The 27,617-nt window shown below is 48.1% G+C and overlaps 6 protein-coding genes across 6 annotated transcripts; 2 read left to right on the top strand and 4 right to left on the bottom strand.

Annotated features, from left to right (window-relative positions):
• Positions 1-4,140: 4,140 nt before the first annotated feature.
• On the bottom strand, positions 4,141-6,275 carry EDB91DRAFT_1327075 (aldehyde dehydrogenase; the record flags this gene model as incomplete). The annotated part of the gene is made up of 11 exons (XM_041325241.1): positions 6,110-6,275; positions 5,782-6,059; positions 5,675-5,713; positions 5,231-5,621; positions 4,888-5,165; positions 4,758-4,832; positions 4,640-4,695; positions 4,517-4,576; positions 4,423-4,461; positions 4,289-4,361; positions 4,141-4,240 (listed from the first exon to the last, which is right to left on the bottom strand). Exons 1-11 carry the CDS (start codon positions 6,137-6,139, stop codon positions 4,141-4,143), a joined length of 1,419 nt encoding a protein of 472 aa, XP_041181876.1. The 5' UTR covers positions 6,140-6,275.
• A 200-nt stretch (positions 6,276-6,475) lies between these two features.
• EDB91DRAFT_697109 (uncharacterized protein) lies at positions 6,476-8,347 on the bottom strand. Its single transcript, XM_041328125.1, has 11 exons — positions 8,084-8,347; positions 8,008-8,032; positions 7,889-7,896; positions 7,802-7,827; positions 7,663-7,746; positions 7,566-7,610; positions 7,490-7,510; positions 7,183-7,436; positions 6,938-7,123; positions 6,795-6,886; positions 6,476-6,742 (listed from the first exon to the last, which is right to left on the bottom strand). The coding sequence occupies exons 2-11, from the start codon at positions 8,017-8,019 to the stop codon at positions 6,562-6,564; spliced, it is 909 nt and encodes a 302-aa protein (XP_041181875.1). The 5' UTR covers positions 8,020-8,032; positions 8,084-8,347; the 3' UTR covers positions 6,476-6,561.
• A 3,594-nt stretch (positions 8,348-11,941) lies between these two features.
• Positions 11,942-13,662, bottom strand: EDB91DRAFT_1244149 (uncharacterized protein; the record flags this gene model as incomplete). Its single annotated transcript, XM_041322383.1, has 7 exons — positions 11,942-12,229; positions 12,283-12,431; positions 12,484-12,525; positions 12,578-12,656; positions 12,710-12,795; positions 13,144-13,372; positions 13,423-13,662. 7 exons carry the CDS (start codon positions 13,660-13,662, stop codon positions 11,942-11,944), a joined length of 1,113 nt encoding a protein of 370 aa, XP_041181874.1.
• A 4,726-nt stretch (positions 13,663-18,388) lies between these two features.
• Positions 18,389-19,353, bottom strand: EDB91DRAFT_1217262 (uncharacterized protein). Its single transcript, XM_041320853.1, has 3 exons — positions 18,787-19,353; positions 18,556-18,734; positions 18,389-18,407 (listed from the first exon to the last, which is right to left on the bottom strand). The coding sequence occupies exon 1, from the start codon at positions 19,290-19,292 to the stop codon at positions 18,822-18,824; it is 471 nt and encodes a 156-aa protein (XP_041181873.1). The 5' UTR covers positions 19,293-19,353; the 3' UTR covers positions 18,389-18,407; positions 18,556-18,734; positions 18,787-18,821.
• Positions 19,354-19,475: 122 nt separating this feature from the next.
• On the top strand, positions 19,476-19,889 carry EDB91DRAFT_1046139 (dolichol-phosphate mannosyltransferase subunit 3; the record flags this gene model as incomplete). The annotated part of the gene is made up of 3 exons (XM_041313245.1): positions 19,476-19,601; positions 19,671-19,772; positions 19,836-19,889. 3 exons carry the CDS (start codon positions 19,476-19,478, stop codon positions 19,887-19,889), a joined length of 282 nt encoding a protein of 93 aa, XP_041181872.1.
• Positions 19,890-22,529: 2,640 nt separating this feature from the next.
• EDB91DRAFT_1108178 (uncharacterized protein) lies at positions 22,530-24,324 on the top strand. Its single transcript, XM_041317541.1, has 4 exons — positions 22,530-22,909; positions 23,163-23,177; positions 23,305-23,552; positions 23,610-24,324. Exons 1-4 carry the CDS (start codon positions 22,738-22,740, stop codon positions 23,952-23,954), a joined length of 780 nt encoding a protein of 259 aa, XP_041181871.1. The 5' UTR covers positions 22,530-22,737; the 3' UTR covers positions 23,955-24,324.
• Positions 24,325-27,617: the final 3,293 nt, after the last annotated feature.

The following is a 27,617-nucleotide window of genomic DNA, read 5'->3' as shown; positions in this document are numbered from 1 at the left end:
TTACTCTCGCGAAACAAGTATATGCGCTACACCAAGAGCTAAGGCCGTGTCTCACCATAGCAGAGGTACTTGATTTTACTCAGAACGACTGCGTGCGGAATGAAAACTGAAACGGAGTGGGTGTTTCGTGTAACGCAGAGTTGAGTGAGGAGGAAGGTCGCTGTTCAAGTCCTCTACCGGTGCGTCTTTATCCCTGTGTTCCATTCACAGCTTGAGCACGGGCTGTCTTCATAAAGCGCCCAAGTCTCGCTTTCTCATAATATGCACCACCTGTAGCTGGGGTAATGATATATTACTTGCTACTAGCGTAGCGAAAATGCTGATACATCAATCGCTACTAAAGAGGTATGGTCAAATTGATTAAGCGTGAAGATAGATCAATAGATCGATACATTGATACAATCGAAGATCATGATTTATGACATGCTATGAAATGTACTGCAGATAGTCGCAGTGGATTTGGATCGAACTACCCTCCGGCACGCTTCATAGTGTTTTACTTGCTTCTGTATGGAGTGGCTTGTGATCCAGGGGAGTGATCAATACCCTCTAATCGTCTTCGCGCAGGAGTTTTTGTCATGGTACAATTATAGACCTGCCTGCCAGTGGACTTGGCTCCGTGGCTCATCTGTATCCGGCATGTCCCATGAAGCGTGGTGCAGTGCCTACGTAGGGCAATAAACAAAGAACAAAAAAGGTAGCAGAACAAGTGAAGAAATACAACGATGGATTGCAGGAGAGCCATAGGGGACTGAATTAAACCATAGAAAACGCCAACGGCGCAAAAGAATGCCTCTTCCCTAATGTTGATTGTCTGTGTATTGAACAGAGACGCAACCAATCCAGAGCCAAAGGCGCGTCCAGCATCCGGCCTGACGTATGGTGATATCAGGGTACGGCGATGTTCCAGTTGCTAATGTGGTAGTGGCGACTGTGGGAAGTGCCGCGGATGTTGAGGCTTGCTGTGATGGTGGCTGTGAGCTCTGTGTTGCTCCGCTGGCTTGTTGCATGACACAGGTATTGCGAGGTCGAGAGGATCTGCCTGCTGTCTTCCCTCTTGCGTGATAGTTCCTCTGCGTGAAAAATATGTCACTAATAAGAAGAACCGAGAAGGAAAAAACATACACGTTTGCCCGCTGTGCACGGGACGTCGACAATTGGTGGCTCTCGCAACGGGATATCCGATTCACCTTGTCTGCGTAACATGTTGGAGACGATATTTTTGGACCAGCTGCGAGGGGGGGATTGAAACTTTGCGCCGCGCTCAGTTTTCCTGTGTGAATCGGAGCGGCGGCGCAGGAAGGAAGGTAAGCGATCGAGGAGAGTGCGTTCATGTGGTACTGTGGTGCCATGATCACGTCGCCCGCGCGAGGTAGAGAACTGATAAAAAATGGTCAAAGAAACCGTCAAATTACAGATGGAGATCATTTACATCGTCAAAAAACCCTGGGGGTAGTCGATGAACACTATCGATTTTCTGGGTTGGCCTTTGCGGGGCTCGGTGTCGTGTAGCATCAGCCTAGGATATAGATCCTCAGAATGACGCAAAAAGTCAAGAAATATATGTCATACATCTTTGAATGGCTTGTTGACAGCATTCTGGGATGAACGAAGGTAAGTAAGGCTGTCCAGTGTTACTTCGGATGGAATGTATCGAAGCTTACATTATGTGACAGAAGGTGACCAAGGCCAGCTTCTCTGACTTTAGCAGAGACATCCCATGTGTATACGTGGTGGTCGTAGCAGCCAGTGGCGAGGAACTTTCCATCTGCAGAAAAAGCCACGCACATCACACCGTCTTCATGGTGTAGAGGCGGTCCGATGGGCTGATTGGTTTCGAGGTTCCATAGTCGCGCTGTCTTGTCCAACGATGTGCTTGCGAGGATGCGCTCGTTCGGTGATAATGAAATCGCATAGACACCATCTTCGTGCCCCTCAAGAACAGTGGTTTCGGTCCATGTGGCGGTGTCGAACTTCCTGATCCGGCCGTAACTACCTCCGGAGATAAGAGTCTCTCCATCCGAGGTCCATACCAGGCTCAGACTCGAACTTGCACCTACGTATACGAGCGTTTTGATCAATTCGCTTGTGTTGGCATCCCAGATTTTCAGCGAGTTCCCGGCCGTTGCGATCATTGTGCCATCAGGCGAGTAAGAAACCGCCCACACGGAGGGAATGATGTTTCCTGCCTCGGCAATTGGTCCGATGATTGTCTTTCCGCTCTCGACGTCCCACAATCTTACTGTCCCATCTTGAGGTCCGCTCACCACTCGGCTTCCGTCTGGACTCCAGCAGACAGACCGCACTCCCCATTTATGCCCCGTCCATTTTTTGACGACTTTGCCTGTGTCAATGTTCCACAATCTCACTACGTCATCCCAACTCCCGCTTGCTACCGTCTTGCTGTCCGGCGAGAGTGCTATGGCTAACACCCCTTCACTTCCTTCGTCCTTCCAGGCATCCCCAACTTGCATTCCACTTTTCAAGTCCCAGACTCGAAGTGAGCCATCCCTTGAAGAGGTGATGATCCGTCGTTTATCAGGCAGGTGTAGGATGCCACTGACGTCTTCAGTATGTCCTTGCATCTTTTTGAGAGGCTTTGTCGCCGATTTTTCGAGCATCGCAGGGGCTTGTGAAGACTTTTTTTTGGCTCGGGACTTCACCTAATGAACGCGGTGCAATTTTAGCTGAATGTTTTGTTCAATGCAGAGTCGAGTCAGATGGGAGGCCGCCGTTCAAATCCTCTACCGGCACGTCTTCCTTGCTTTATCTCCGTATTCGTTGCACGGCTTAACCACGGACTGCGCAGTATGGTTCAGGATAAAACTATGCAGCGAATAATTAGCCAGCTTTTGGCCAGGTAGCCCGGGAGGAGGATATTAACTAGCGGCCGCTTTTTAGCCAGTCATGTGATACCCTTGCTAATTAGCCTGAGCGAAAACCCTAGCCACTTATCATCATCACCGTCACTCTCCTCGGGCTTAGCCTCAGCCTTTCCCCTACTTTTCCCCATACTGGGGTCAGGACTCGCCTCTGCCACACTACCAAAAAATTATTCGTGTTCAAGTCAATCTCAGATTCGACATTGAAATCAGCGTCTTGTAGTGCAGTGGCACTCCCACACGGTATTCAACCAAGTACTAGACTCGTCGTCTTCAATCTCTTCCTGGTATCATCTGCAGTTCCCTTCTCTTTATCCGATTTTTTGCTGACCTCCCAGAATCGCGCCTTATCAAGATGGCACCGAGCTTTATGCTGTGAAGTAGTTCGCTGTATTCATCCTCTTTTTCTCAACTTATCGCTAATATTCTGTGGTCATGTTGCATTTAGTCTCCGACTCTTCGACCGTCATTCAGGACGACCTACACTAGCCACATCGTCAACTAAACGGCACCTCCCAGCCTTCTGCCAACCACTCCTAGGCACGTATTTTTATCATCAAATTCGCTTATACATTTATGTATTTGATGCTTAGAGCATCCCTACATGTTTGAAACGTGTTCGTTGAACGACTCAAACAGCAGACAATGATCACAATACGTCGATCGCGAGGCTGATTTGTCTGCAACTAAGAAGCATTTCAAAGTGTTGGCGAACCAACCCAGCAATTGCGTATCTTCGTGTCTTGCACTCGACATTGGCCAAGTTTCACGTTGAAGTTCATGGTTGATGACATTGGCATCGGCGTGCAAGCGCTGCAGTTCTTCACCGAGTTCGCACCTAAGGGATTGAGGTGTTGCGCAAACAATAGTCAGACATGTCGGGCTTTCTTTGGATGTTCGCAGAGTTGCTTTCGAAACTTGCAACCACATCGAATTTGTGGTATTGCTGTGGTATGTCACTTCCATCAAAGAGTTTTCTCGAGAGGCTGATCGCGCATCCAATGCTTATCCCCAACATCTCCCGCTTCTTCTAGGCACAGCATCCGATCCATAACATGACATCCTGTTCATTGTTCTGACCATGGTATCTGGGGTACGTCTCGCACAGCTGTACATCCTGTTCCGAAATGAAACTGTGGGTACATGAAAATACATCATTGGTACAGCAGGTAGTCCGTATACAAGATGGCTTGGATCTCAAAATATTATACAGTGGTATTCGAATCAAAAATAGCGTTTCATCCTCGTTGATCTCTTCTCACAGGCTCGGTTGAATGGGCATATACACTGCAGCAGTTAGGGCTTTCACTGCCTCCTCCGAGTAAGGCGGATACCGACTTGCCAGGTATGGCTCAGCCCTATCCAGGTTGAGATCAAACAAAAAGTCGACTGAAAGAAGGACTCACTCCGTCGGCATGTCAATTGAGCTACGAAGCTGCGTGAACGTATCGTACGTGTGTTTCATAAACTGGTATCCATCTGTCACGGCACTCAGCGTCAGTGGCATTCTCTGCGCTCCCAGGTGGAGTGGAAATCTCACAGCCTGACTCGCCTACCCCCGTAAATGGTAGTTCATTTACTGGCCGATAGAAGTGTCAATCTAAGTATGATGTTAATACCGCCAGGAAACATACCAGAGAGCTGTTGGACGGTATCATTGAAAACAATACCACCGCTCTGTGTTTCTGAGACAACTTTTTAAAATTTGATTGTAACGTTTCAGCATGAATCAACCGGATCAGCTAAGTAAAACGTACGCTGTTGCTTCAGACTTTCGTTGTCGCTAAAAGCATACAGAACTAACGGATGAGGTCTTTGTGCGGAAAGTCAGCCGAACGGCAAGTTGGATTAAGTATGGGGATGAGAAACACTTACCGTGCATTGACGAAATCGATCGCCTGCTGCAAAGAATCCACAGGCACCAAAGGCAATATCGGACCAAAGATTTCTCTGTAAATGGCATGCTGTCAGGATCACATGTCCATCTACACAAGGCAATACTGGCTCTTCTAGCAAGGAGTCGCCGTCTGCAACGCCCTTAACGATGGTGGGCTCAAGTCTCCTCCTCGCAGAGTCAGCGCGACCCTGGAGAACAATCTCGCCCTTTGTGCGGGAGAGAAGTGATGTGAGGCGTTTATGGTGCAATTCCGACACGATGCTTCCAAACAATGGCGAATCCAGCGCACCGTCGGGGAAGAAGGCCTTGTAATGCTTCTGGAAGGCTTTTGCCAGCTCATCCTGCTTGTCCCGCTGCACGAGGACATAGTCAGGCGCCACGCAGACCTTCCAAAATTCCCGTTCAGTCCGTTGCGCCTTGCTGAATTAGACAAGAGGCCCAATCGACTTGCCTGTCCTGCATTTCTGCACTTGCCCCACAAGATTCTTTTTGCAGCAATGTCGATATCATATGCGGAGTCGATGATGACGGGACTCTTCCCACCCAATTCCAGCGCCAGCGGCGTCAAGTGCTTAGCCGCAGCGCTGGCGACGATCCTGGCGACCCTGCTATTTCCCGTGTAGAAAATATGGTCCCACTGAAGCTCGAGAAGCTTTGAAGTTTCAGGCACAGCACCATTGACAACCTGGTACGCATTTGGGTCGAGGTACTTGGGCACAATTTCCTCCAAGAGCTGTGAGAAAGTTGGGACAAGCTCGGAGGGCTTCAGTGCGGCAGTGCAGCCTGCTGCGATTGCGCCAATGAGATGTTGGAAAGTGAGGATCATAGGGGCGTTCCATGGCCTGTTCAAGCGCGATATCAGGAAGCGGAATGTAGATAGTACCTTCTGTCTCACGAGATTATCAGCACGGTCCCCCTCGGGGCCTTGTAGAGCCTAGCGTATTTATCATAGGTCATCATCAGTCACATTGATGTATCGGATTCAACCATCCGATCGCTCACGTTGGCTTCCACGACTTCTGCCAATCAGGCACCTCAGGATATTCAGTCTTGGCCCACTCTGGGAGTTGCTCTGCATTCTTCACAGCTATCTGAATGATGGCGCCCACTTCACCCACGAGGACTTCTGTTTTTGGCTTTCCAAGGTCCTTGTGCAGGGCATCGCAAATGAGCTCCCGTTCATTCTGCGCCATGCGTGCAAGCTGGTATAGCTGATGCTGACGCCATGCTATGGGGCGGGTCAATCCACTGCGGAACGTCGCTCGAAGAGCGTCTCTGATCTTCAGCGCTAATGGGATCGAGCAACAAGTGCTGAACAGACGGCACTCACATTTGGGATCGTACTGACGGGAGTTGGCATCTCTTAGCCGTCGATCGATCGATCGGTCAAGCTGTTGAGAGATAGTGCGGCACGACCGACTTCAGTTTCATTCACACACTGGCAATCATCAATTGGGTAAGCGATGCCATCTCCAATCAATCCCCGATCATTTTTGGAAATATGTGGGGCAAGATTGCTAGGAATGAGCAGTCAGTAGAGCATACAGATAGTTATTGCGGTTGAATCGCGTTTTTACTTACAGAACGTGAAGATATAACGCAAGAAATTCTTGATTTTCCAAGCGTTGACTCTTGTGTTGCGACAGAGGGTTAACGATCAATATTTCGAAGGCACCATGAGCATAGCCGAGTCCTAGACCTTTCAATATATCTTCAAGTCTTGCTCGATTCAGAGTGGACATATGTAATATACAAGTCGTCGAGTACGTACGCCGCGCCCATCTATACAGAACAATTTAGCCGTTCACGAAGCCAACCGGAAACGTGATAATCTCTTGCAGCCCAAATCGGCCACAGTGCGAGCAGGATGACAATCGACAAACCACCCCCAACCACCCCTAGAAGTATAACGGAGGTAGATTTGAACACCAGGGAGGAAAATGCGACGACGAAGTATACCATCCTGAATCGATGATACTTTGAGCATAGGAAGGGATAAACCAAAGAGTACTCACCCCCACATAAGTAGTGCATAGGGAAGACTGTGTAAAATCGCGAGCGTTCTGTCACCAAGCATTGAATTCGTCATTTTGGTAAGAAATTCAACCTGTATGACGATCGTTAATGTGAGCACAGTTCAGTAAAACGTATCGCATACAGCGCTGTTGGCAGACACATTGCCATATTTGCGAATTTGTCCTGCAAGCAAAATGGACACTACCAGGGATCCGACCACGCAGAACGTTGAGAGATAAGCCGCGATAATCGCAACAGATTGTGAAGTTTGGGCGTTCACACTAGGCACCGAGAGGAAGCTGAGATCCACAGTTAGCATCACTGTAGACTGTAAACGAGTCAGTTTTAAGAAGCAGACGTGGTAAGTAGGGGTAGATGTTATCGCACATAGATTGTGATAGAAATCCATTCCCTGCTGAGCTTGTCATTGAAATCTTTCCATCGGGGTGAAGTTGTACTTTTATCCACCCAGACTCTTTGCAGTTCCATCATCTGTGCATGGGGAGCACCAAAACATAGAAGCTCCGCTATCCATGATATTATGGATGTCACCACATGCTCATCACTTGTGCGATATATCGAGTGGTCAGCTTCTAAACGTGCGCAAGGTTGACCACAGAAGTTGAAAAATTTAGCTCGTGCTATTCCTGAATGATGAGAGCGCAAAAAATACTGATGCAGTGGTCAACCATACCGAAGTATTGCATAAATCGTGCTGACAGGAAATGAGTGAGGGGACAATACGCAAGTTTGAGGGGTCAAAGACAAACCGATGACACATATGGAGTAAGGGCGACACTCCGTTGAAGTGGTTTCTGTTGTACTGCTGTTTCGTATAAGTAAGCTATATCGTGTACTTCTGCGCACCGTGAAGGTGATTGATCAACTCGAGTATTTTTGATAGCTCTTCGCCTCCGAAGGGCGACAATGACTTGTCAGATGTGATGACATCTACGCGGACACATAAGTAAAGTCAATTAGATGTAAATTGGAGGTATAAGTTGACCTGCACTAGCATGCACGATGATCTCTCTAAGTTCCATAAGGAGTCCGTTTTTCGATTCTACCTCTCTGCTGTTAGGGTAACGCTCACAATGCACCCTGTAGCAACAGATTTGCTAGCTTGTATGATGATACTGATACAGCATGAGCAGTCGATCAGCGATTGTCTCGAGATCAATTGAAGGACTACTTACAAATGATGTTGTTTACCAGTACTCGCATTCAATGACATAACCTGTAGTAGGAAATTGATTTCCGGTCATTCCGACGTCGGGCAGACACTCACGGATATGACTGTACTCTTTGACCCCTCGAACTCCATCAAAAAGATCTTCAGTATCTAACTCATGGAGCCAGAAAAGGGTACGCTCGGCACGGTCAGTAAAATAGTAGCTGCAAACTCGTTCTCCAGTATCTGAATTCATGCCGAGCTGCAGTGTCAGCTCAATGTCACTCGTCAGGGCTATATCACTGCTCCTAGCAAGAGCGAGTAAATCATCTGCGCAGTCGTTTAGGTCGTTGAGGAATGCCTCCACTTGGACGTCGGTATCGGTGAAGACCCTCTAACGAAATCATTCAAAGTCTTGTGAACCACAACAAGAAGATGACCTGACCTTGACTGGATGATAGAAATACAGGGCACCCTCGGGATGGACGTGAGCTGTCCAACCAGTACTGATGGGCAATTGACGTCTCAATTACATAGCATTAGCTGCGGATCGTTTACCAGAACACCTATTACCACTTACTTGGGATACTGTCTTACGAGAGGCGGGATAATCTCTAATCCATCAAAAGGTTTGCTATGTGGTGCATGTTATTCAACAAACCGCTGCCCCAAAAGGAGCACCAAGAACGACTTGCATTTGTATATCCTTCCCATATCTCTGAACAGCCGAAGCCACGAACGGAATTTTGCGACGGTGAACTGTCATGACTGGTGGCGCTTGCAACTGAAGACCAATCGCTCCTGGCAGTGTGAAGGAAGGGGTACTAATGGGTACTAAACTGCACGCAATGTTGACTGTCGCAGAAATTTATGAGTCCCGCAAGGATAAATTGGTTGACTGCGAACATGTAACCCACCGGGTGCACTGGCAAGCGCTGTTGGAACACCTAGGAAACTGTTCGCAGCGATTTCCGCTGATACACCTGACTCAGTGCTGGGATCACTAGTTGGTCGAAGGATTGAACGTGTGGGGTTTCGAGCCAGACAGGAACGTAAGACGTTCAACAGAACGCCAAACAGGCGCCTGAACAATCTTGAGGAGATGGAAGATAGTCCATTCAAGAGAGCCTTCAGACATTTGCACAACGTGGCAAACCTAAGGGAGGTCTGGGAGGGAAGGTGAACCATATCTCGCCGGTCCTGCTATATGTTGATGTTATTGAATGCAGGTCACCTTACGCATCAGAAGTAAATTGATAGTCGCTTCAAGTTGTTCGCACGTACGGCAAAGCATAGCAAAGCGCGGATGTTTTTGGCCAAAGACATCCCAGTGAGTGAGATCATGCTGATTTGGCAAGAGATGACATGTTGCATTTGGTCCGCATCTCAGTTATTATCAACTGACGGGTCCAAGTGGTATTTCGAGCACGGAGATCGAGACTCGAGAGTTCGGAAGAGGCCACCGCTCAGGCAATTTAATTTACTACAGCCTCAGAATCAGGTACAGTAGATGTCACTTGAAGTAACAGACTTACTGCTCAAAAAGAAAAACACAAATTCAGTATCTGTCGGGAAGGTCTAGCAAGCATTGTAGAGATCAAGTACCAAGTATCAAGTGAATATTATTATGTAACATGTAACATATGTTATAGCGAACTCATTCTTCTGGACAAACGAGGCCCCGACACGCTGCACAGGGCTCGAGTCTAGAGTCTCGCGACACTCCAATTTAAATATGGTACCGCTCCTTCCCCACACTCGCCACTTGAAGTAAGTTATAAATCTTTCACTTCAACGTCTGAGGTTTTTTTTTCAGTTTTGGTCCCATAAGATAATGGTACCCAACGCACCATCGTTTCGTATGTGAATTGGCCGGTTTCTGTGGCGGGGGCTTCACTGGTGGAGGAGGCTTTTGAGTCTTCTTGTCGTACTTGTTCGATGTTTGAGCAGTCTCTGCTATGATCTTGTTGGACTTAGGTTGCCTGATTTTCTGGCGTTTCATGTGAGTCCTCACGAATCCAGTCGCCTAGAAAAGTCACTGACCAGGAAATCTTGTGGTCCCATTGTTGAGCGTTGTCAAAGTGATAGTCACAGAGGAAGTAGTAGCGTACTGGATCGTGAGATCGCAATGCATTTCGCTGGCGGTGCGCACTGGAATTTACTGCATTCTTTGCTATTCTTAGTGAGGCTGTCCAATTTCTCCACGTGAGCTTCCCCCCACTGAATGGGAACGATATTACGATAAGCTCGAACACACTGGTAAATCCTTATACTAGTACGACTCGATGAGTAAGTGTCTACTGCATGAATGCGAATAATACTGCTAAGTATGTCCACGTCGCATAAGGTCCCAAGTTTGTAGCACCCTGCCCTGCTATGACTCTGTCATGGTCGGCGATGAGGAAAAAAGACAAGTCCGCCGGCTGCGCCCGACTCTAGTCCATATGTATCCTTTAAAAGCTTTTTGCTTAAGCAGATGGCCATCTCTGCCTTAACCTGATCGTGCTAGAAGTCAACTGGAAGCTGCCCGGCTGACACGCGGCGACTGTCCTCAACCGAATGGCTATACCCTTATTTCGTCGCAATGACCGCAAAGTCCATGAACAAAAGAAACAAGCTGTAAGTTCAAGTTTTACGTTTGGCGCTCGCGAATTTTATCTCCTTTCAGAGGAATGCTACAGTAAAATCGAAGTCTGCAGGCAAGAACATCATCGCAGAGACCGAGCCCCCGGACGCAGGCAGGCCCCAGACTCGACCTCCACTCGCGAGAGGCAAGCGTTCCTGGCTTTCGTGGGGTTGCTGGAGTAAGCGCTCATACTTGGGTCGCCCAGCGTGCTCATGAACCATTCATCAGGTGATACTTCCGTTAACTGAACCCCCTGAGGGCCAGCATATCTTCATCTCTTGGCTCTCGTGCATCGCGCATGCTGAGTTTTGCAAGTGTCACCAGATTCTTATCTGCATGCCGCATGATCAGTATAACGTTCTACGGATATAACAGAAGCCTCATGTGGCGTGGACGTCCCATCTCTTCTGCCTCTGCAGCTTGACCACCAGGAGCGGTCCGTGGTTGTGATTTGTGCTTGAACCTTGGACTTTGCTCACGCTCTCTCATTACACGACAGCCCATGCGATTTGTAATTCTGATGTCTAAACTCAAATATTACCCTAATGTTTACATGACACAAGCATATGTAAGACGTATGGTTTGCACGCTACGAATTGAATGGCGGCGGCGTCCGGACTTTAACTTAGATGACAGTCATCCTCAACAAATGGCAGTCCTAGTCACCCCCCAACCTTTTGCCAACCCACTTACAGATACGTGTTTTCATCATCAAATTCGTGTATACGTTTATATATTTAATGCTAGCATCCCTACATGTTTAAAATGCGTTGGTTGAATGTGCCGATCAACTCAAACAGTAGACAATCATGACTATCATAATATGTCGATCGCGAGGCTGATTTGCAGGCTCTTGAAATGTCTATGCCAAATGTTGGCAACATTCACATCAGCCCAACGATTGTATGTTCTCGTATCTTGCATTTAATGATTTGTAGTGAAGTTTTGCGCTCTGCTCGGGAACAATACTTGAAGCAAGCTGAGCACATCGAGCTTGTCGTGCAAGCACTGCAGTTCACCGAGTATCCTCGGCTTGGATCAATGTGTTGCGCAAAAGACAGTCAGAAATGTACGATCTCCTTCTGTCTGGCGAATATATGGGGACTCGGCAATGCCGTCTAATTGTCTTTGAGCAGGAACTGCTGCCTTGATACAACGATAGTTCTGTAGACTTGCCTGTACGTAGTTCATTGCTCATCTCTGGGACAAAACAGTTTATGAGCGATGCGAGCGCCATGATATTTCAGCGTCATGGAACGTTAATCTCTAAGTGCTATAGCGTGACTGGAGTTGTGAGAGATATACGAATAAGATTCTATACATACGACAGTCTCGCACCTCTTGGAGTCTTACGAGTCGGCACTCGAGCTTTTGCTCTCAATAGCCTCCTTGATATCCTTTTGAGCCACATTAGCAACGCTCTGCGCCTCCTTCTTCACTTCCTGCGCCCAACCCATAGCTTTCAGCTTAAGCCCCGTTCCTTGCTCAATGCTCTCCACAACGCTCTTCACACCATTATTAACCGACACCCGCCCAGCAGCAGCGCCTTCTTTTGCGCGCTCCCATGCAATGCCGCTGTGCGCAACTAGAAGTTTTTCTGATCTCTCCAAAGCGGGGAACATAACGATCTTCAAGCTCTTCGGCATATGCACCGACCCGAGAAGCAGTACCCGGAAGGAAATATGCGAACGCGCCAGCTAGAGCTACAGGGCGGAAGAAGGATGCGTGTAGGGAGTGCGCGCGAGCGAGTAAGGACGGATGTTGTCAGGGCAGAAATTCCGGTGTAGAGTAGTCCGGGATTCAAGGGCTCTGTCGGGTCGCGGAAAGATTTTATACGAGCTGTTCATGGTAAATGAGGACATGATGGTCAGCGCGATAGCATATCACTCACACTCCACCTTCTCTTCAACAGATATCCACCGGTCTATGATACCTTGCGCCTGGGAGTGGACGCCAGTGTAGTAGCCCGTGATCTCCCGCCGCACCTATTCCAATTCGTTTTTCTAATGCGGACGGGGTGTCGAGTAGCACGAGGTCGGGTATGGATGCGGGGTATATGGAGAGCTAAATCATGGCAATAATTCAGAGCGGGAGATGCGAGTAGGAGAAGTAGATACCTTCGTCTGACCCGAGCTTGTGGTCCCGAGTTCCGAACTTTGAGCTGCATTTGCGACCATTGACATCGAGGATATTGTCCTAGTCTCTAGATAGAGAACTTATTATGGGCGAGCGTGCTGGACAAGGTCACTTTCGGTCTTACGTTGGAAGGCGGCGAAAGGTAGAGGGAGCGTGGGAATTTTAAACGCACACTATGAGGGCAGGTTCTGAACTACATATTTTCCTCATCTTGTCATTCTGCTATGTGTGGTACTGGATTGGCAGAGCTATATAGCTAGTGATGCTTCTTATGCTCAGTTTAAGACTTTTACCGATCTCGCGTACAATATCGTCTGATGTTGCACAACAGAAGTTCAAGAATTGTATTATGATTATGCATTTCTTAGTACACAAAAACACTCAAACAACAAGATAATCCTCCGTCGTGACATACCTTTTGAGGACAGGCTGCCTCTTGTGGGAGCTGGCGCTGGGAGTGATTCGGAGATAGAAGGCGTGGGTGAGCCAGAAAGCTCTTCGGAGACTAGGTCGCAGCTGAGAGCTCTAGGAGCTCTGCTTGCTTGGCTGAGCTTCATACCGCTGCCCTTGGACTGGGTGCGAGTGCTGGCCGCAAGTTCAGGTAATGCAGCACGTGCCACCGGGACCTCTGGAGCATCGAAGCGCTGCGGAACCGTAGAGAATCAAGATGTGCCTTCACCAAGATATGAGCTACCTCCTGCGCCGGATGCTGCTGCACGCTTTTGCTGCTCGCGGCGCTAGAGCTCGAGTTGGCGTGCAAGGCGCTTGATTTCTTCTTTTGCCTCTGCTTCCTTGTTCTGTCATAAAATAAGCGAGGGATCGGGTAGTTTGACGCACTAACCCTTGCCATAATATCTTTAATCTTCTCTTCGTGACTCTCCATCTCCAATATGCTCTTCAATTGTATGAGATTTATCTGTTCCCGATAACCCATGCTAGCGATCTCATCTGAATTTCACGCTCGTCAGCGGTGTGGCAGATGTCAGACATGACACATGCAAAGAGGTAGAGGGTATCGATGTCTTGAAGGATATTGGAAGCTTTGTTAGTGATGAGGATCTAGAGGTCTTCGAGGGGCTGGTAGACGTAGCGGACTTGTGTGTTGGGAGTTCGTGGGGATGAGGGAGGCGAGGAGGGATTCGATGTGGGTGTCATTGGGTGGAATTGGCGCGAGAGCACCACTGCGGGTGTGTATTAGAGGACATCGGTTTGGAGGGTTGGGGAGTGGAATTGCCTTTCCCTCCTTTGATGCATATTGGAACAACCTGCGTTTTGTTACATAAATATTGTTTTTATCTTGTCCGGAATGTTTGGTGCACGTCTAGTGTGTGTAATCGACCCCTCTTCTTTCCGTATTTGGAGGGTTAGAGAGGTTGATTTAACCAGAGGGCATCCTTCTTGCATCTCATCTCATCGTTTATTATAAATTTGAACTTCAAGTCAATATTGAGAAGTTCAAAATTGCTCTGGAATAAAAAGAATAATGGACTCGATAAATTTAAGAAGGGGACAACCACTCGAAGCGGCAGGCAAAAGAGACGAATCAGGTCCTTGAATGCGAATGTAAGTTGTTGACCTTGCACTCGGCCTCTTCTGAAACGACTTCTTCTTAGACGAACAGATCGATACAATCCACGTCCATTCTTTGGGGGGAGCCTGTATTTTCTCGCCAGAGAGAATGGAAGAGCTTTCGGATAGCATGCGGACGTAATCGAGCTTCGGGATCCGCAGCAACCCTTTAGAATCTCCAAAACATGGGCCAAGTCCAGGATGGGATCGGAGGGGGGGAGGCTATAAGTCGTCCTACTTGCTTCGGCAAAATTGGTGAGCCACTGCTCAGTTGTTTGGAAGTCAAAGAAGATCGTAGGTCTTGATGGACGGTATTGCAAGTGGTATTGGTACGGCGCGACTTGGAGGAACCTTCGGAGCAACATAATTCCGTGAATCAGATCAGCACCTACGGAGGCGAACGATTTACAAAACATATTGTGGTGAGCAGGCTCGGCGACACAAGACTCATTGAGCAAGAGACGGTGTGGAGCCCCTAAGGGCCTGAACTAAGTCGGTGAATTACCCTTAGTGGCGTTCACATCAGCTAGGCAAGTTTAATTTCTCGATATTGTTACCCGCAACGATCAACTTGAACACGACAAACTCATCGCCCTCAACAACCACTTCATCTTCCGACAAACATCCCAATGAACTTGTGTGCCAGTCTGCCGCACCAAGTCGCATTACACATGCGGCATCTCAAGCCTCATACCCCAATTATGCAGCCGCAATGTTACGTTTGCAGCGCACGAAGGAAAAAAATCGTGGTCAACGGTCGTCGGTCACTTTGCTTAAACGTGCTAGCACTTTCGAATGGTTGATGCCGGCTGATGTTTCTTACTCTCACTCCGGATCTTCGTCTATCATGAATCTAGTCGAACAGTGCATGGACAGGTACTCGAGCAGGGGCGCCTCATGTTCCATGCTTTGGACCTGTTCTGTGAGTAAATGGATCTTGTGATTTGATACTGATGACTTTGTCGTAAATCGCTGTGAACAGCATTCGGAGGACTCTAGCGAGGACACCGTACTACTTACCGGAGACCAGCCTTTCTGTATTCCTCTTCTTTTTTTGAACTCCAGTCTGGTGCGTCGCAACAATCATAACTGCTGGCTTTTGTCACGCTCTAACGGTGCACCAGTTTTGAAACATGTCGATCGACTTGTACTTGACCGATTTCGCGTCGCATCTTTGTTCCGCCTGCCCCTACGCCGCACGCAAATCTCACGAACCAACCTTGCCAATCCGCTATGACAATATTTACTTCCTTTACAAACTTTCCTATCGTCTTAGCACGGTGCTTCTCCCAGTTATACTATGCCTCGAGGAGTTCTACCGACCGCTTCCAACTTGGGCCTCGGTGCTGCTCCTCCGCTGAGCATACCAGTACAGTTTACCTCTGTTTGATTATCCATTGGTACGCCGATTACCCAGTGCCTGGAAGGAACTAGTCTCCCCTAGTCAGACATACGGTGTTTCCTGACGGAATAGACCGGAGAAAGCTGCAAAATATCACATGCTACATGATACCAGGGCCGAAGACACATGCAGTACGTTTCCCGCTGTTTTTCTGTCGGGTGAACTCAGACAAGATGGGTGACGGAGTAGAAGTGCATTTACGAACAGTGTACGAATGACCGACCGAGACCGAGCGGAATGAGGCAGGGCACGGTTCAACGATATAGACACAGTGAGGTATCTGAACTAAACGATGTCGATTTGTCAAGTGAACGAGTAATTATACATTGCGACTAAAGCGAACAGTTGCAGATCTGATCCAATCGCATTCCTTTCAAGCTGCCACGTATCATTACTGCTGTGCTACGAGGCTTTCATAGTTCAATCAAGGCCAAAAACCACCCGTACATCAATATCGTAATATCACATTGAGTGTTTGAGATCTCCCTCTATCCAAGGGCCTCCATTCAATGCCCAAGCAGCAGTGAAATTTATCGCAACCATATTGACCCAAGTCAGCAACGAACTACGTATTGTACCGTCAGCCACAGCACCAATGCAAAAGCAGAAACATGACTAACTATCTCGATGTGCTACTCAGGCTACCAGCTCATCGGACTAGTTGGGATGGCAATATACATGACCGTCGTACTGTTGGTATTACAAGGCGCCAGGGGTCAATAATGAATCTAGGAAAAGCAAACTACTCATAAATACTCACATCAGGAAAAGTACAGCGACGATTGCAGCACTCACTGTCCGTCGTGCATATGTCAAGTGGTTTCTTGCATGCACTAATGGACATAGATGCTCTCAAAGCAGTGATAACGACGAGGAAGGAGAAACGCATGATTTGTGCGAGGTTACCAGATTTGCCAATGAGGAATTCCGAATCAGAATCGTTCTGGCGTTGAGACAGCTTTCTTTTATGTGCATCCTAAATTTCATGGAGTGAGCGGGATTCGGACTTTCTGCTAATTAGTTGGGAGAATGGTTACGCCTAGCAGACGAGAATGTAAGCAGAAGAATCGGGTAGAACTTGAGGGTTGGCACACGGTATGTCCATCCTTCCTAATCCAGTTATGCAGCCCTTCGACAGGGATAGCTACAAGCTCTTCTCCCAACGAGGGAAAGATAGCACGGTTGTTTCAAGTTGTCTTTGAAGCGTTTCCAAGCGACCGACAGGATTACCTTTAATATGGGATGGAGAAACCGGGGAACCTCCCATCCAAGCTACCAGGACCCACACCGGTTGGATATTATCCCCCGACTTTTCTTCAGATGTCAGAGTACTGTATATAGGAGTTCATTCCTCGTGAATCCAACCCTCCCCAACACTACCTTCGATTAAAACTCATCCATCACGTCGGCCCCTCGGCTTCTAATTTCTCCCTCAGCAGATCCACCTCGCCCTGGCTCGGCCTCTTCTGAAACGACTTCTTTTTGGACGAACGGATTGATACAATCAACGTCCATTCTTTTGGGGGAGCCTGTAGTTTCTCGCCAGAAAGGATGGATGAGCTTTCGGGTAGCACGCGGACGTAATTGAACTTCGGGATCCCGCAGCAATGCTTTAGAATCTGCAAAGCATACAACAAGTCAGACATTAGATATGGCGGGGGGAGGCTATAAGTCGCCCTATTTGCTTCGGCGAAATCGGTGAGCCACTGCTCAGTTGTTTGGAAGCCAAAGAAGATTTTACGATCGTAAATCTTGACGCTCGGTATGGTGAGTGGTATCGGTACAGCACAACTTGGAGCGACCTATTTGGGCGAATCAGATCAGCGCCAACACTTTACATAGCAAGATGCTGACCGTGAGGTCATTGAGAGACTCTGTAAGTGGCAATATGAAGTCCCTAGGAGCTTGGACTAAGCCGGAGAACTACCCCTATCCACGGCCCGTAGTATGATGCATTGGTTTGTATGCTATTACTTATGAATCTATGTTTGTAGAATTCTAGTGGCTCTGTTGAGTCGCGGAAAGATTTTATACGAGTTGTTCATGGTCAACGAGGACAGAATATCAGCGCAATACGTGTCACTCACACTCCACCTTCTCTTCAACAGAGATCCACCGGTCTATGCTACTTGGGCCTGGGAATGGACGCCAGTGTAGTAGCCCGTGATCTCCATCCCAATTCGCTTCTCTAATGCGGACGGGATGATAAGTAGCACGAATTCGGGTATGGATGCAGGGTATATGGAGAACTAAATCATAGTGATAATTAGTATTCAGAGCAGGAAATGCAAATAGGCCAAGTAGATACCTGCGTTTGGCCAGAGTTTGCGGTACCGAGTCCCGAACCTTGAGCTATATTTGCGACCGTTGGCATCGAAGGTGTTGTCCTGGTCCTTAGAGAGTTTACTGAGCACGAGCGTGCTGGACGAGGTCACTTTCGTGTACAACATCGTCTGATGTTGCGCAACAGAAGCCCGAGAACCGTATGATTGTGCATTTCCCAGTACACAAAATAACATCGTGACAACAGCGTCCACAGAAAACGCTGGGTCCTCACCGCCATCTACCCTCGACACAGCAGTTGACTTGGGTGGTGAGTGAGTGAGTTGGGGCGGAAATGAGAGAAGGGTAGAGAGCTTACTGGAATCTGGACAGCGGTACCAAGGACTCGTCGTGCCCTGCATAGCGCATCCTCTTGCCATAGAATGCTGTAACAGGTTAATGCCAACGTAAGTAATTTCAACATGATAATTCTCAAACGCCGGAAAGTTCATGCGAAGAAAGGGACAAATCAAAAAGAAACAGGACGTGACGTAGACAATGAGCGGAGAAAACTTCTCGACAGATCACACTCACTCCAGTCTTGCAACCGTGACTGAGAGCCCTAATCATCGGGAGTACGAAGGGAGTACTGTTCGAGATGTACTCGATATCAATACCCGAATAGTTGAACGCGCGATTGATATGAATATGCATGAATGGAGATTATGTAGTGATAAATGACATGCGCAGGCATGCAACAAAGTAGTGAGAAGCTGGAAAACGCCGATCAGATGATATTTTTTATTATTTCAGAGGTTAACACACCTGAAGAGCCCAAGGAAGACAAGGCACCGGCGCCCTCATTTCTTCGGGACAGCTTTTTGCTTTTTACTCAGTGGAGGTTCCACTTCAGCCTCAATACCCTCTTGAAGTTCAGTCCACTCTCCCGCACCAACTTCCTGTCCGAATCTTCTCCTGAAACGTCCCAAACGACCAGTACCCTCCTGCTCTTCATCTTCTATACCACCCTCGCCGACCGCTCCGCTCAAACGTTGGGTAGCATTCCAAAGAGGGTTATTTGTTGTATCACGCGTCAAAGTTATTCGTGAGCGCGGTGATGTTGTCCATTGCATATATGATGAACCATCGGCACGAATGACACGCTGAGGGAAATGAGGAACGACTGGGTTGGGCAGAGTGGGTAAACGACGCTTGAAGACGTGCGAGCGACCGTACGGGGAAGTAGAAACACTTCTTCTGGTCAGTGCAGATGATGGGGATGGCGACAAAAGCCCTGCAGAGGGACGTCTAAAGACGCAAGTTAAAGACATTGTTCCCGATAGCTGACTTAAAGATCAACAACTTGCAAGTTGCAAGAAATTTAGCTTCAAGTGAATCACGTGACCTGAGAGCTTTGAAAGCGTCCCCTGGCACTCACTGTCAAGCACGACGACCAGCCCTCGTTAAGCGTTCCCAACTTACTTCTTTGTGAGGACACTCCATTACCTTGAAACATGGCTCGCTTGCACCAAGTTTCACTATACTCGTCTATCCTTATTTTTGTCTATCTACTGGTGTTATTTGAGGTCCTGCCCATACCACTCATTGACGCGAGTACAGTACAAGAAATTCTTCCCGCCGTGCGTCCTTTTTCCTGAGCTTACTGAAACCGACGCTTTAATTTGCGCACCCACAAACTCAGATTCCAGTGGTGGCTCTTGGTGTCATTTGGATCATATTCCCTCTGGAGTCTCGGCTGGGGGGTGTTCACATTCCGTGACTGTCCCGAAGCCTATCATGAGTTGCTACAGGTAAGCAGTGTACAAGCATCTCTAGGACTGGATGTACTGATGGTCGTCCAGTCCGACACACAGGAAATCAATGAAGCCAAAAACGATCTCCGGAGTCGGGCTGTTACCGTCGACTGAGGTCCTCTCCTATACATTTTTCCCACTCTTTGCCTGAGACTCGACTCAGAATACGTACTTGCAGATGTAATTCATATTCGACTCAAAATACCAGCCCCATGAATTCCAGTGCGCCTTCGCCACTTCATCCACTTTATTATCCCTACATCAGTCGCTATACATATCACGCCAATAGTCAACATTTCAGCTGCATCTACTGGAGGATAAATTCGCCAACGACATAAACATCACAGCAAGCTTGCACAGCCATGCATTACTTGTGAAACAAAGTACTCTTTCAGGCGAAGCGTGGATTGCTGACGTGCGCCGAGGAGAATAGTCGGCTTGCACGTCCAATGTTACCAATATGACAAATGACATGTATGCTATAACGTGGGAGCTCAAACATATAGACGTCATCGGGTCGTACAGCGAGGACCATCGTCCAATTACCGGTCTGCAAATATGATGTATTCCTTGGCTCAGTGTACGTACAGGGATGGATACGAAGGATATCCCTTTGCCAACACGTGTGACATTCACAGCTTTCAAAATTTCCCTCTCGTTGACTTGCCGCCTGAAGCAGAAGATACTCAGGTCAGCATACATGAGGTATGCTTGCATCATGTTCATATTTTTTTTCTATCATGCTTTCGGCTTGTCTCGAGGTCTTAGCAATGTTACGCCAGGCCACCGACGTTGCAGGTGTTCTCTTGTAAGCAAAGCAGGTCGATCCCGAGGTTTGCTGCTAGGATAAGCCATCGAAAGATTTATACGCATAACCATAGGAGTGGTGCAACACCGGATTCCTTTCGTATTAATAATCCAAGGCAGCAATATGTAAGGTAACTCACTAGCGTGTGTAACAACCACGTGGTAGGACACGTCCGCCAGGTGGATTCAGGATAACGAGTGAAAATGACTAGAATCACAGCGAAACTTCTTCATCTGCGTGGAAGAGTTCTTGAATGAGAGAGGTAGCGGAGGTACACGATGGACGCTAAAATCCTGGTAGTTGCAGATCTGGATCTTGGGATAATTTGCCGATTAAGCAGGTCGATATCCGCACCGACGGCCGACTTCTCGTGAAGTAAGAGATCTAGCCTCTCCTGCGGACGACGATCAACAGCAGATGATGGCCCTCGCAGCGTAGGCAAACGGGACCTCTGCATTAAATGTCCTCCCTCGATGACCAAAGGCGCCACAGTCGGACGATCGGTCAGTATGTTGTCCAGTGATGCTTGCGGAAAGAGACGCACACCCAGTACGGTGGATTTGTCTCTGGTAGTGAGGGGAATATCGTCGTGTATAATGGATTGATGACGAGCTGTCGATGTGATCGCGGCGAGATTTCCAGGCGATGGCAACATCTCGTTTTATTTTGCGAATGCGCAGGAAAGCCGATGCCACCGGCTAGTATGATCAGCGGCACTTGGCGCATGTTTGTGGGAGACGAAAAATTGCAGCAAGCTTCTTTCGTTTCCTCGGCTACGGTGAGCGCAATGGCCGTTTTTCCTACACCGGCGAGACAGTTGAGCCAAATGTTCTTCCAATTGCATCGATTACGTTATCGTACGGTTCTCTTGAAGGGCAACGCATGTGTTCTCCATACACCAGTAGTGGGCTGGCGATATTCGGAACCGAAGATAGTTGCATAGACTCTTTCATGCGTCGTCGGAAGATGAGGGACGCATACGTGCTCGCAGGTGAGAAAAACTCACTGAAATCCATTGTAGGGAAGCTGAGAGCAGTCAGAAAAGTTCATCACTCCTTCAGCTGTCAGAGGTGGCGTACGTGCTGCGTCGCCGGGCTGTGCAGTGTGTGCAGATGTGTTACAGAAATCAAACTCCTGTTGTATTTGTCAGTGTCAAGTATCTTCCCATGGAGAAGCGTTTCACTTGGCCGTGCCTGAAGTACAGACGCGATGCTAAGAAAGGGCGATCAATAAGTCAGGGCTCGACGACGATCGGCGCGGAGTGCTACGCACATTCAGAGATCAAAACGGTCATTAAACTGCCATGTAGAACTGCAGAAAATGATCAGGTACTCTCGTGCACCATGGATGCCCCGAGATTACCACGAGACGTATTCGTGCTAGCATAAAACAGGGGACGCATTGACGAAAGATGAAGACTTTGCTTACGAAAAATCAAGCAAGGCACCTGGCGCGACTGGGAATGTCACGAGAGGGACGGTGCGACCAAGCATGAAACGTTGACCCCCGACCCTTGTCGTTGCATACATTGCGTTAGAAAATATCTTTACTTTATAATAACCAACCTCATTGTCAGGGTCGTAGAAATAGTCTAGGACCTGAACGCACGCCGCACGGGAGTAATGATTCCACGAACACATTGATGCACGCAAAGAATGATCGATCATTCTTCCCTTGCACCGTGGTTCGTCGGAGAATGCTTATTCCGCAGTATAATGATCCGTGTTGGGAGACCTGGCAGTGTTTGTGATTAAAATGTATCTCAACCATACAAAGTCGAAACATACACTGGAAACTCGGCATATGTCAAGTAAAGGTGCCATACTTGTCTTGTAGTTGTAAAACGTATGTAAGGTGAACTTGGCGGTCAACGTTGATCTGCTTGGAAGTTGGGAATCTTGGGGTGTGAAATTATGAATTCATTTCGCAATTTTCCGTTTATAATTCGATCGTGACGAGCCTAGTGTGAAAGTGCTCAAGTACTCCCAGCTCATCGCTGTGGACGACGTCGACCTCGAACTGCACTGAGTTCGAACACTCAAGTTTCACTGGCTGTCTTACTTTTTCTTGCATTTTCAAACCCACGTATTAATAGTACTTCATAGTCTCCGTTTTGCTCCCACTAGCTGTCGATCTCCCAGGCTACTTGTCAGAATGTCTACCATCTCTAGTCTCGACACTACCTCAGCACCGGTAGTGACCAGCACTCCAACCCCATTGTTTATGTCCACTTTCCCTGGTACTTCTACCGATACCGCTAGCAGTAGTACAGCGACCTCAACCAACAGCGCTGAACCCAGCTTGACCTCGAGTGCTGCCTTGTACCGTGAGTTCAATTGATCGTTATCGTGATGCTGCCTAGCCATTTCTCACACTGCTCCCCAATATCTTCCCTCACTTTTTTGCTTTTTGCCCTCATACTCGTGTGTCTGTTGTGTGCTCACCCATACCTGTGGGTCCGGAAATTCAACGGCTTGTGCTATTCAACAACTCCGAACCGGTTCGATTACCTGTGCATCGAATCATACCGCCCTGAAATCGTCCCCATGATACCAAAATGAGCACTTCACCCTACACAGTTTACACCTTTCTTGGTGCGTTCCTCTTACTTCTTGCTTTCATTAGCTCTAACGTTCTCCCCACCTTCATCACTCGCAATGTCTACCTCAACACCTGAAAACCCCTTGCCTGTCACATCTATGTCATATACGGCACTCATAGCTACCCTCGTCCTTCTCCTTGCTGTTTCATCGGCCATCGTTGTTCGCAGCCTCGTCCTTCGACGACGCCATCAACGCATCGTAGAGGAAGCAATCCGAGCAGGGACATGGCTCCCTCATCAGCCATATGATCCCCGTGGAAGTCGCAGACGAAGAGAAATTGGAAAGAAACCAAAGTTGTGGGAGGCATGGCTTCGCAGTGGTGACTACAGTGGCGCTGACGGCAAATGCACCTGGGATGACATAATGGTATGCTTCTGTCGCACCAACCGTCTCACAAGTGGTGTCGCTAAGTTCATATCACAGCCCGTCTATGCCGCTCACGTTAAATCTGCTCCACCTTCACAATTTCCGAGGCCAGAGTCAGTTCAAACCCGATCTGACTCCCAGTCTCGCTCGATGCGGTTCCTGCGACCTTTTCATACACGATTTTCAACAGCAGCAGCAGCAGCGCCGTCATCTCCGATTGTCGCCTCTACGCCTGTATCTTCATCTCCGTCAAGGTCGGCATCACCTGCCGTAAATGTCGCTGTCCTCATTGCTATGCCCACTCCACATCACACACGGGAGGTGGACGGACCACCTGTCGTTGAGCTTGGTGTCGTTGATGTTTCTCTACGAGACATGAGCCCAAGCGGCGAACAGTCATGACAGCCAGTTGCAAGTCACACTGGTTCCGGGGGACGAGGTTATGGATGTATACTTATTGTTTCAAACGCATGCTACGTCAAAAATGTCGAATATTTCTTATGTACTAATCGCTACTTCTTCGCCATCACTTACGTAGGCGTTCTTCCTAACATAGCTTTCTTGATCAAAGTAGCGCCCGAACTTCGAAGGCTTTCTTTCTGGGATGTTCGTCCTCGCACGCTGCCAGCAGGCGAACGCTCTGGACAAGAATTAGGAAATTCCAAGATCCAAACAATCATCTTCTGAACAAGTACTGGATGCTCGTCGTTACCTTATCAAAGCACGTACATGCTTCTGATCCTATCAGTTTTGATGAGTCTTCAAAAATGCATCTCAAATTCTCAGATTGGTGTTGTTGGGCCGGCTGCCGTACACGTCACATCAGCTGAACCTGGAAGTCCTAATCTATGATTTGCAGAACTGCAACTCCAGAGTCCAGACTCATTCCGTTTTCCAAATGGAGTCAGTAAGCTTCGCTCGCGTTCAACGTTCAACCGCCAGAACAACTTTATCGAGAGACCATCATCAAACGAAGCCAAAGGCGTTCTGTTACTAAACTCCGTCCAATTCCCAAACAATAAATTGCTCGAGATGTGGATTGATGTAGCTGAATTATCTCCTGAAAACAGGAATTTACTTCTATGTATGTCATCTCTGCAACGGGATGCTCACTCCAGGCGGAAACATGAACATGGGTCCCATACGTACGAGGCTCCGAGTGGTAGGTTCGTCGGGTGTGGTCTCAGCGTACTCCACATCATGGTCGGGTGACGGTGGTCCTGGAAACCGCGATGGATTAACGCTCTCCTCACTTCCTAACCCTTTCGCAACAGTTGCACCCCATATTTCTGCCCTGTTCAAAGAAGCGTAATAAGCATGTTCATCGGACGCCCCACTCCTGACTGCGGATGATTGGGTGTGGTGATCTGGAACTGCTGCTAGGTATGTCCGCCTCGGTCAGCAGGGGTTACACTTACCAGCAGGAGGTACTGCGATGAGGTCGAGACGCGCAGGGTCAAATGGCTCTGTAGACACCTTCGAAATTGGGTACCACCCCAACAGCGCTCCGCCGTCCCCTAACGTATTGAGTAGATGTATGTTTTTCTTCAGGCTGACATTGACCCTATATTACATTATATCGTCGATATCAGCATGCAACTCCCCTTCCAGAGTGGCATAATCGACACCATCGAGCACGGGCTTCTTGGCCGATTGAATGACCATCTGCAATTCGGTGATATTCCAGCGTGTCATCAACTTCGACATCCATGACATCAAGCGCGTTGGTGCCGAGGACCCAGTTGTTTTGTACATGATGAATATGAAATGAGTATTGAGTAGAGAACAAGGTAGGACGAGTTGCGAGGGACCCCTGTTCCCCGTTTCCTGTCAAACCTGATTTGTTTTGCATTGTTTTGAGTTTGTGGCAATTCGAACTCTGTCGCCCGTGACCTTGCGTTTAGTACTCCTTTGGGCCTTGTTAGTCTCCCCTGGCCCCGGTGGGCGCACCTTAGACGAAGTAGGACCTCTCTCCATTCGACATGTTCAACCTTGTCTGGTAGGACAGGTACTACTGAGATTTGCAACAGGCCAATGCGAATATTACACTCCTTAGTACCGTGAAAGAGCCATTATCCATCCGATTCGCGTTGCTCCGTGTCCAATATTGGCGAGTACTACATGTACCATGACTGCCTGGATTTATTCTTGATTATACTATACAGTATCGAGTGCTGCTACACCTCTTTACCTCTCCGCGAAATTCCTTGGCCTCCCATGCAAAGAGAGAACTTGCCCTCTTGGTCAAGCTATTCACGCTGCTACCGCGACGTTGTTACTTATCCTCAAAAAAAGTCCTTGCCCTGATGTCTTGGTTTATATAACTTTCCGATCACGCCAGGTTTCTGTCCAGTGCACTGGAAGACGATGGGATTGGCAAGTCTCAGACTAGGGAATCACTTCCAAGGTCAACGGAAACTTGAAGTCAGCTCTGCAACACGATATCATACAACATGCGTTCTGCTCCAACATACAGCAATACGATGGCAACCCATGTGGAACAATATGCATCTTGATTTACGAAGGTTCGAAGTGGTACGTCCATCGAGCGTAGTCTAAGCGTGCCCCACAAAAACTGAAGCATGCTGTTAATATAGACACATCAGTCCTCAATGATTACTTAAATACACCGTCCGTAATTTGTATTCCTGGTTTGTGTACTTTCATGTAACCTGTCACAGTCGTGCGGTGCGTGCAACCCGTACCGCAACACATTCCACACCGCCTGTTTCCCTTGCGCGCAAACTTCCTTCCATATTTCCGTTCTGTTATTCGCGCCGTAATATTCAAAAGCGTTTGAAGGAGACATTCCTTGACGTAGAATTGCGTGTGGTGATCTGGAAAGCTGTTGTTAAGTAGGCCCGCTTCGGTCAATGAGCAGTTACACTCACCAGCAGGAGGTTTCACAATGACGTCGAGGCGATCATAGTCCCATGAATCCGTGAAAACACTCGAGATTTGCTGCGACCCAGTCAGCTCTACGCCGCCCTTGATGCCGCCCTTGCCGTCTCCTAATGTATTGAGCATATATATGAACCTATTCACCAGGGTGATATTAACCTTCAGATCGTCAGTATCAGCATACTGAGTCTTGAGCGTATAAGTCACCCTCTATAGTTCTAGAGTTTCAGGATCACAATCATCGAAGACGGGCTTCTTGGCGCGCTGGACGACCGTCTTCAAGTTGCTGACACGCATCATGCTTTCTACCCGACGGTAAATATATCCATCGGATTTTAACTGCCGAGGAACCAAAAATTGAAGGATATTTTAGACATGAGTAGTTGAGCAGAGTATCTCTTTTAACCCCTGTCCTTCGTGTATGATCTGCATCACGTGCAAGGTCATGTTTTTGTCGGAAGCTGTCCTCAGAATTACAACCCCAATATTTGGTTTCGCACTGCGCAACAAATTCTTCATCGATAACTTCCTTCAATATTAATGTTAGTCTTCCCTAGGCGCACCTCAGAGGAAGACCGTTGTTCCTTCTATACTAGGCCTTAAAGGATGCTTATCCTCTTCGTTAACAAAGGGCCAGCACTAGTAAGACCAGCACTGGTCCGTGCATGATCAGGTAGGTCCTTTCAGTACTGGCACGATTAACCACGTCTGTAAGTCTGGTACCACTAAGGTAGTAATGAACTTGCAGCGGGCACCAGTGGAGAATGTTCCTGGCCCTATGAGTCAGCCATTCGCGCTGCTGCCTTAACATTGACGCAGCGCTGTCACTTATCTTCGAACGTAGTCTCGCTCCGCAGTCTTTATTTACACAACTCGCCAGTCATGTTATTTCTGTAACTCCAGGAAGATGACGCGATCGGTGTTGTGGCGATTCCGCATATTATATCATCTATGACGGTGACTATTTAGAGGGGTTGGAGTGACGTCGAGTGCGTGTGGAACTAAAAGGGGCAGTGCGATTGACACGCGGTTAGTTCCCCCCCTCTATATGATGATCACTAAGAAGCCAACGCGAATATGCAAACACTTACGATCATTCACCAGGCTGTCAGTGGATACTTGCAGGTTCTCTTGAGGTATCTTGGATATACCTTGATTGACTCT

The sequence above is a fragment of the Suillus paluster genome, assembly GCF_016628075.1.
Source record: "Suillus paluster strain FC165 chromosome Unknown EDB91scaffold_6, whole genome shotgun sequence".
NCBI classification, from domain to species: domain Eukaryota; kingdom Fungi; phylum Basidiomycota; class Agaricomycetes; order Boletales; family Suillaceae; genus Suillus; species Suillus paluster.
Note: the sequence above shows the minus strand (reverse complement) of the source record. Positions and strands in the feature narration are given on the sequence as shown.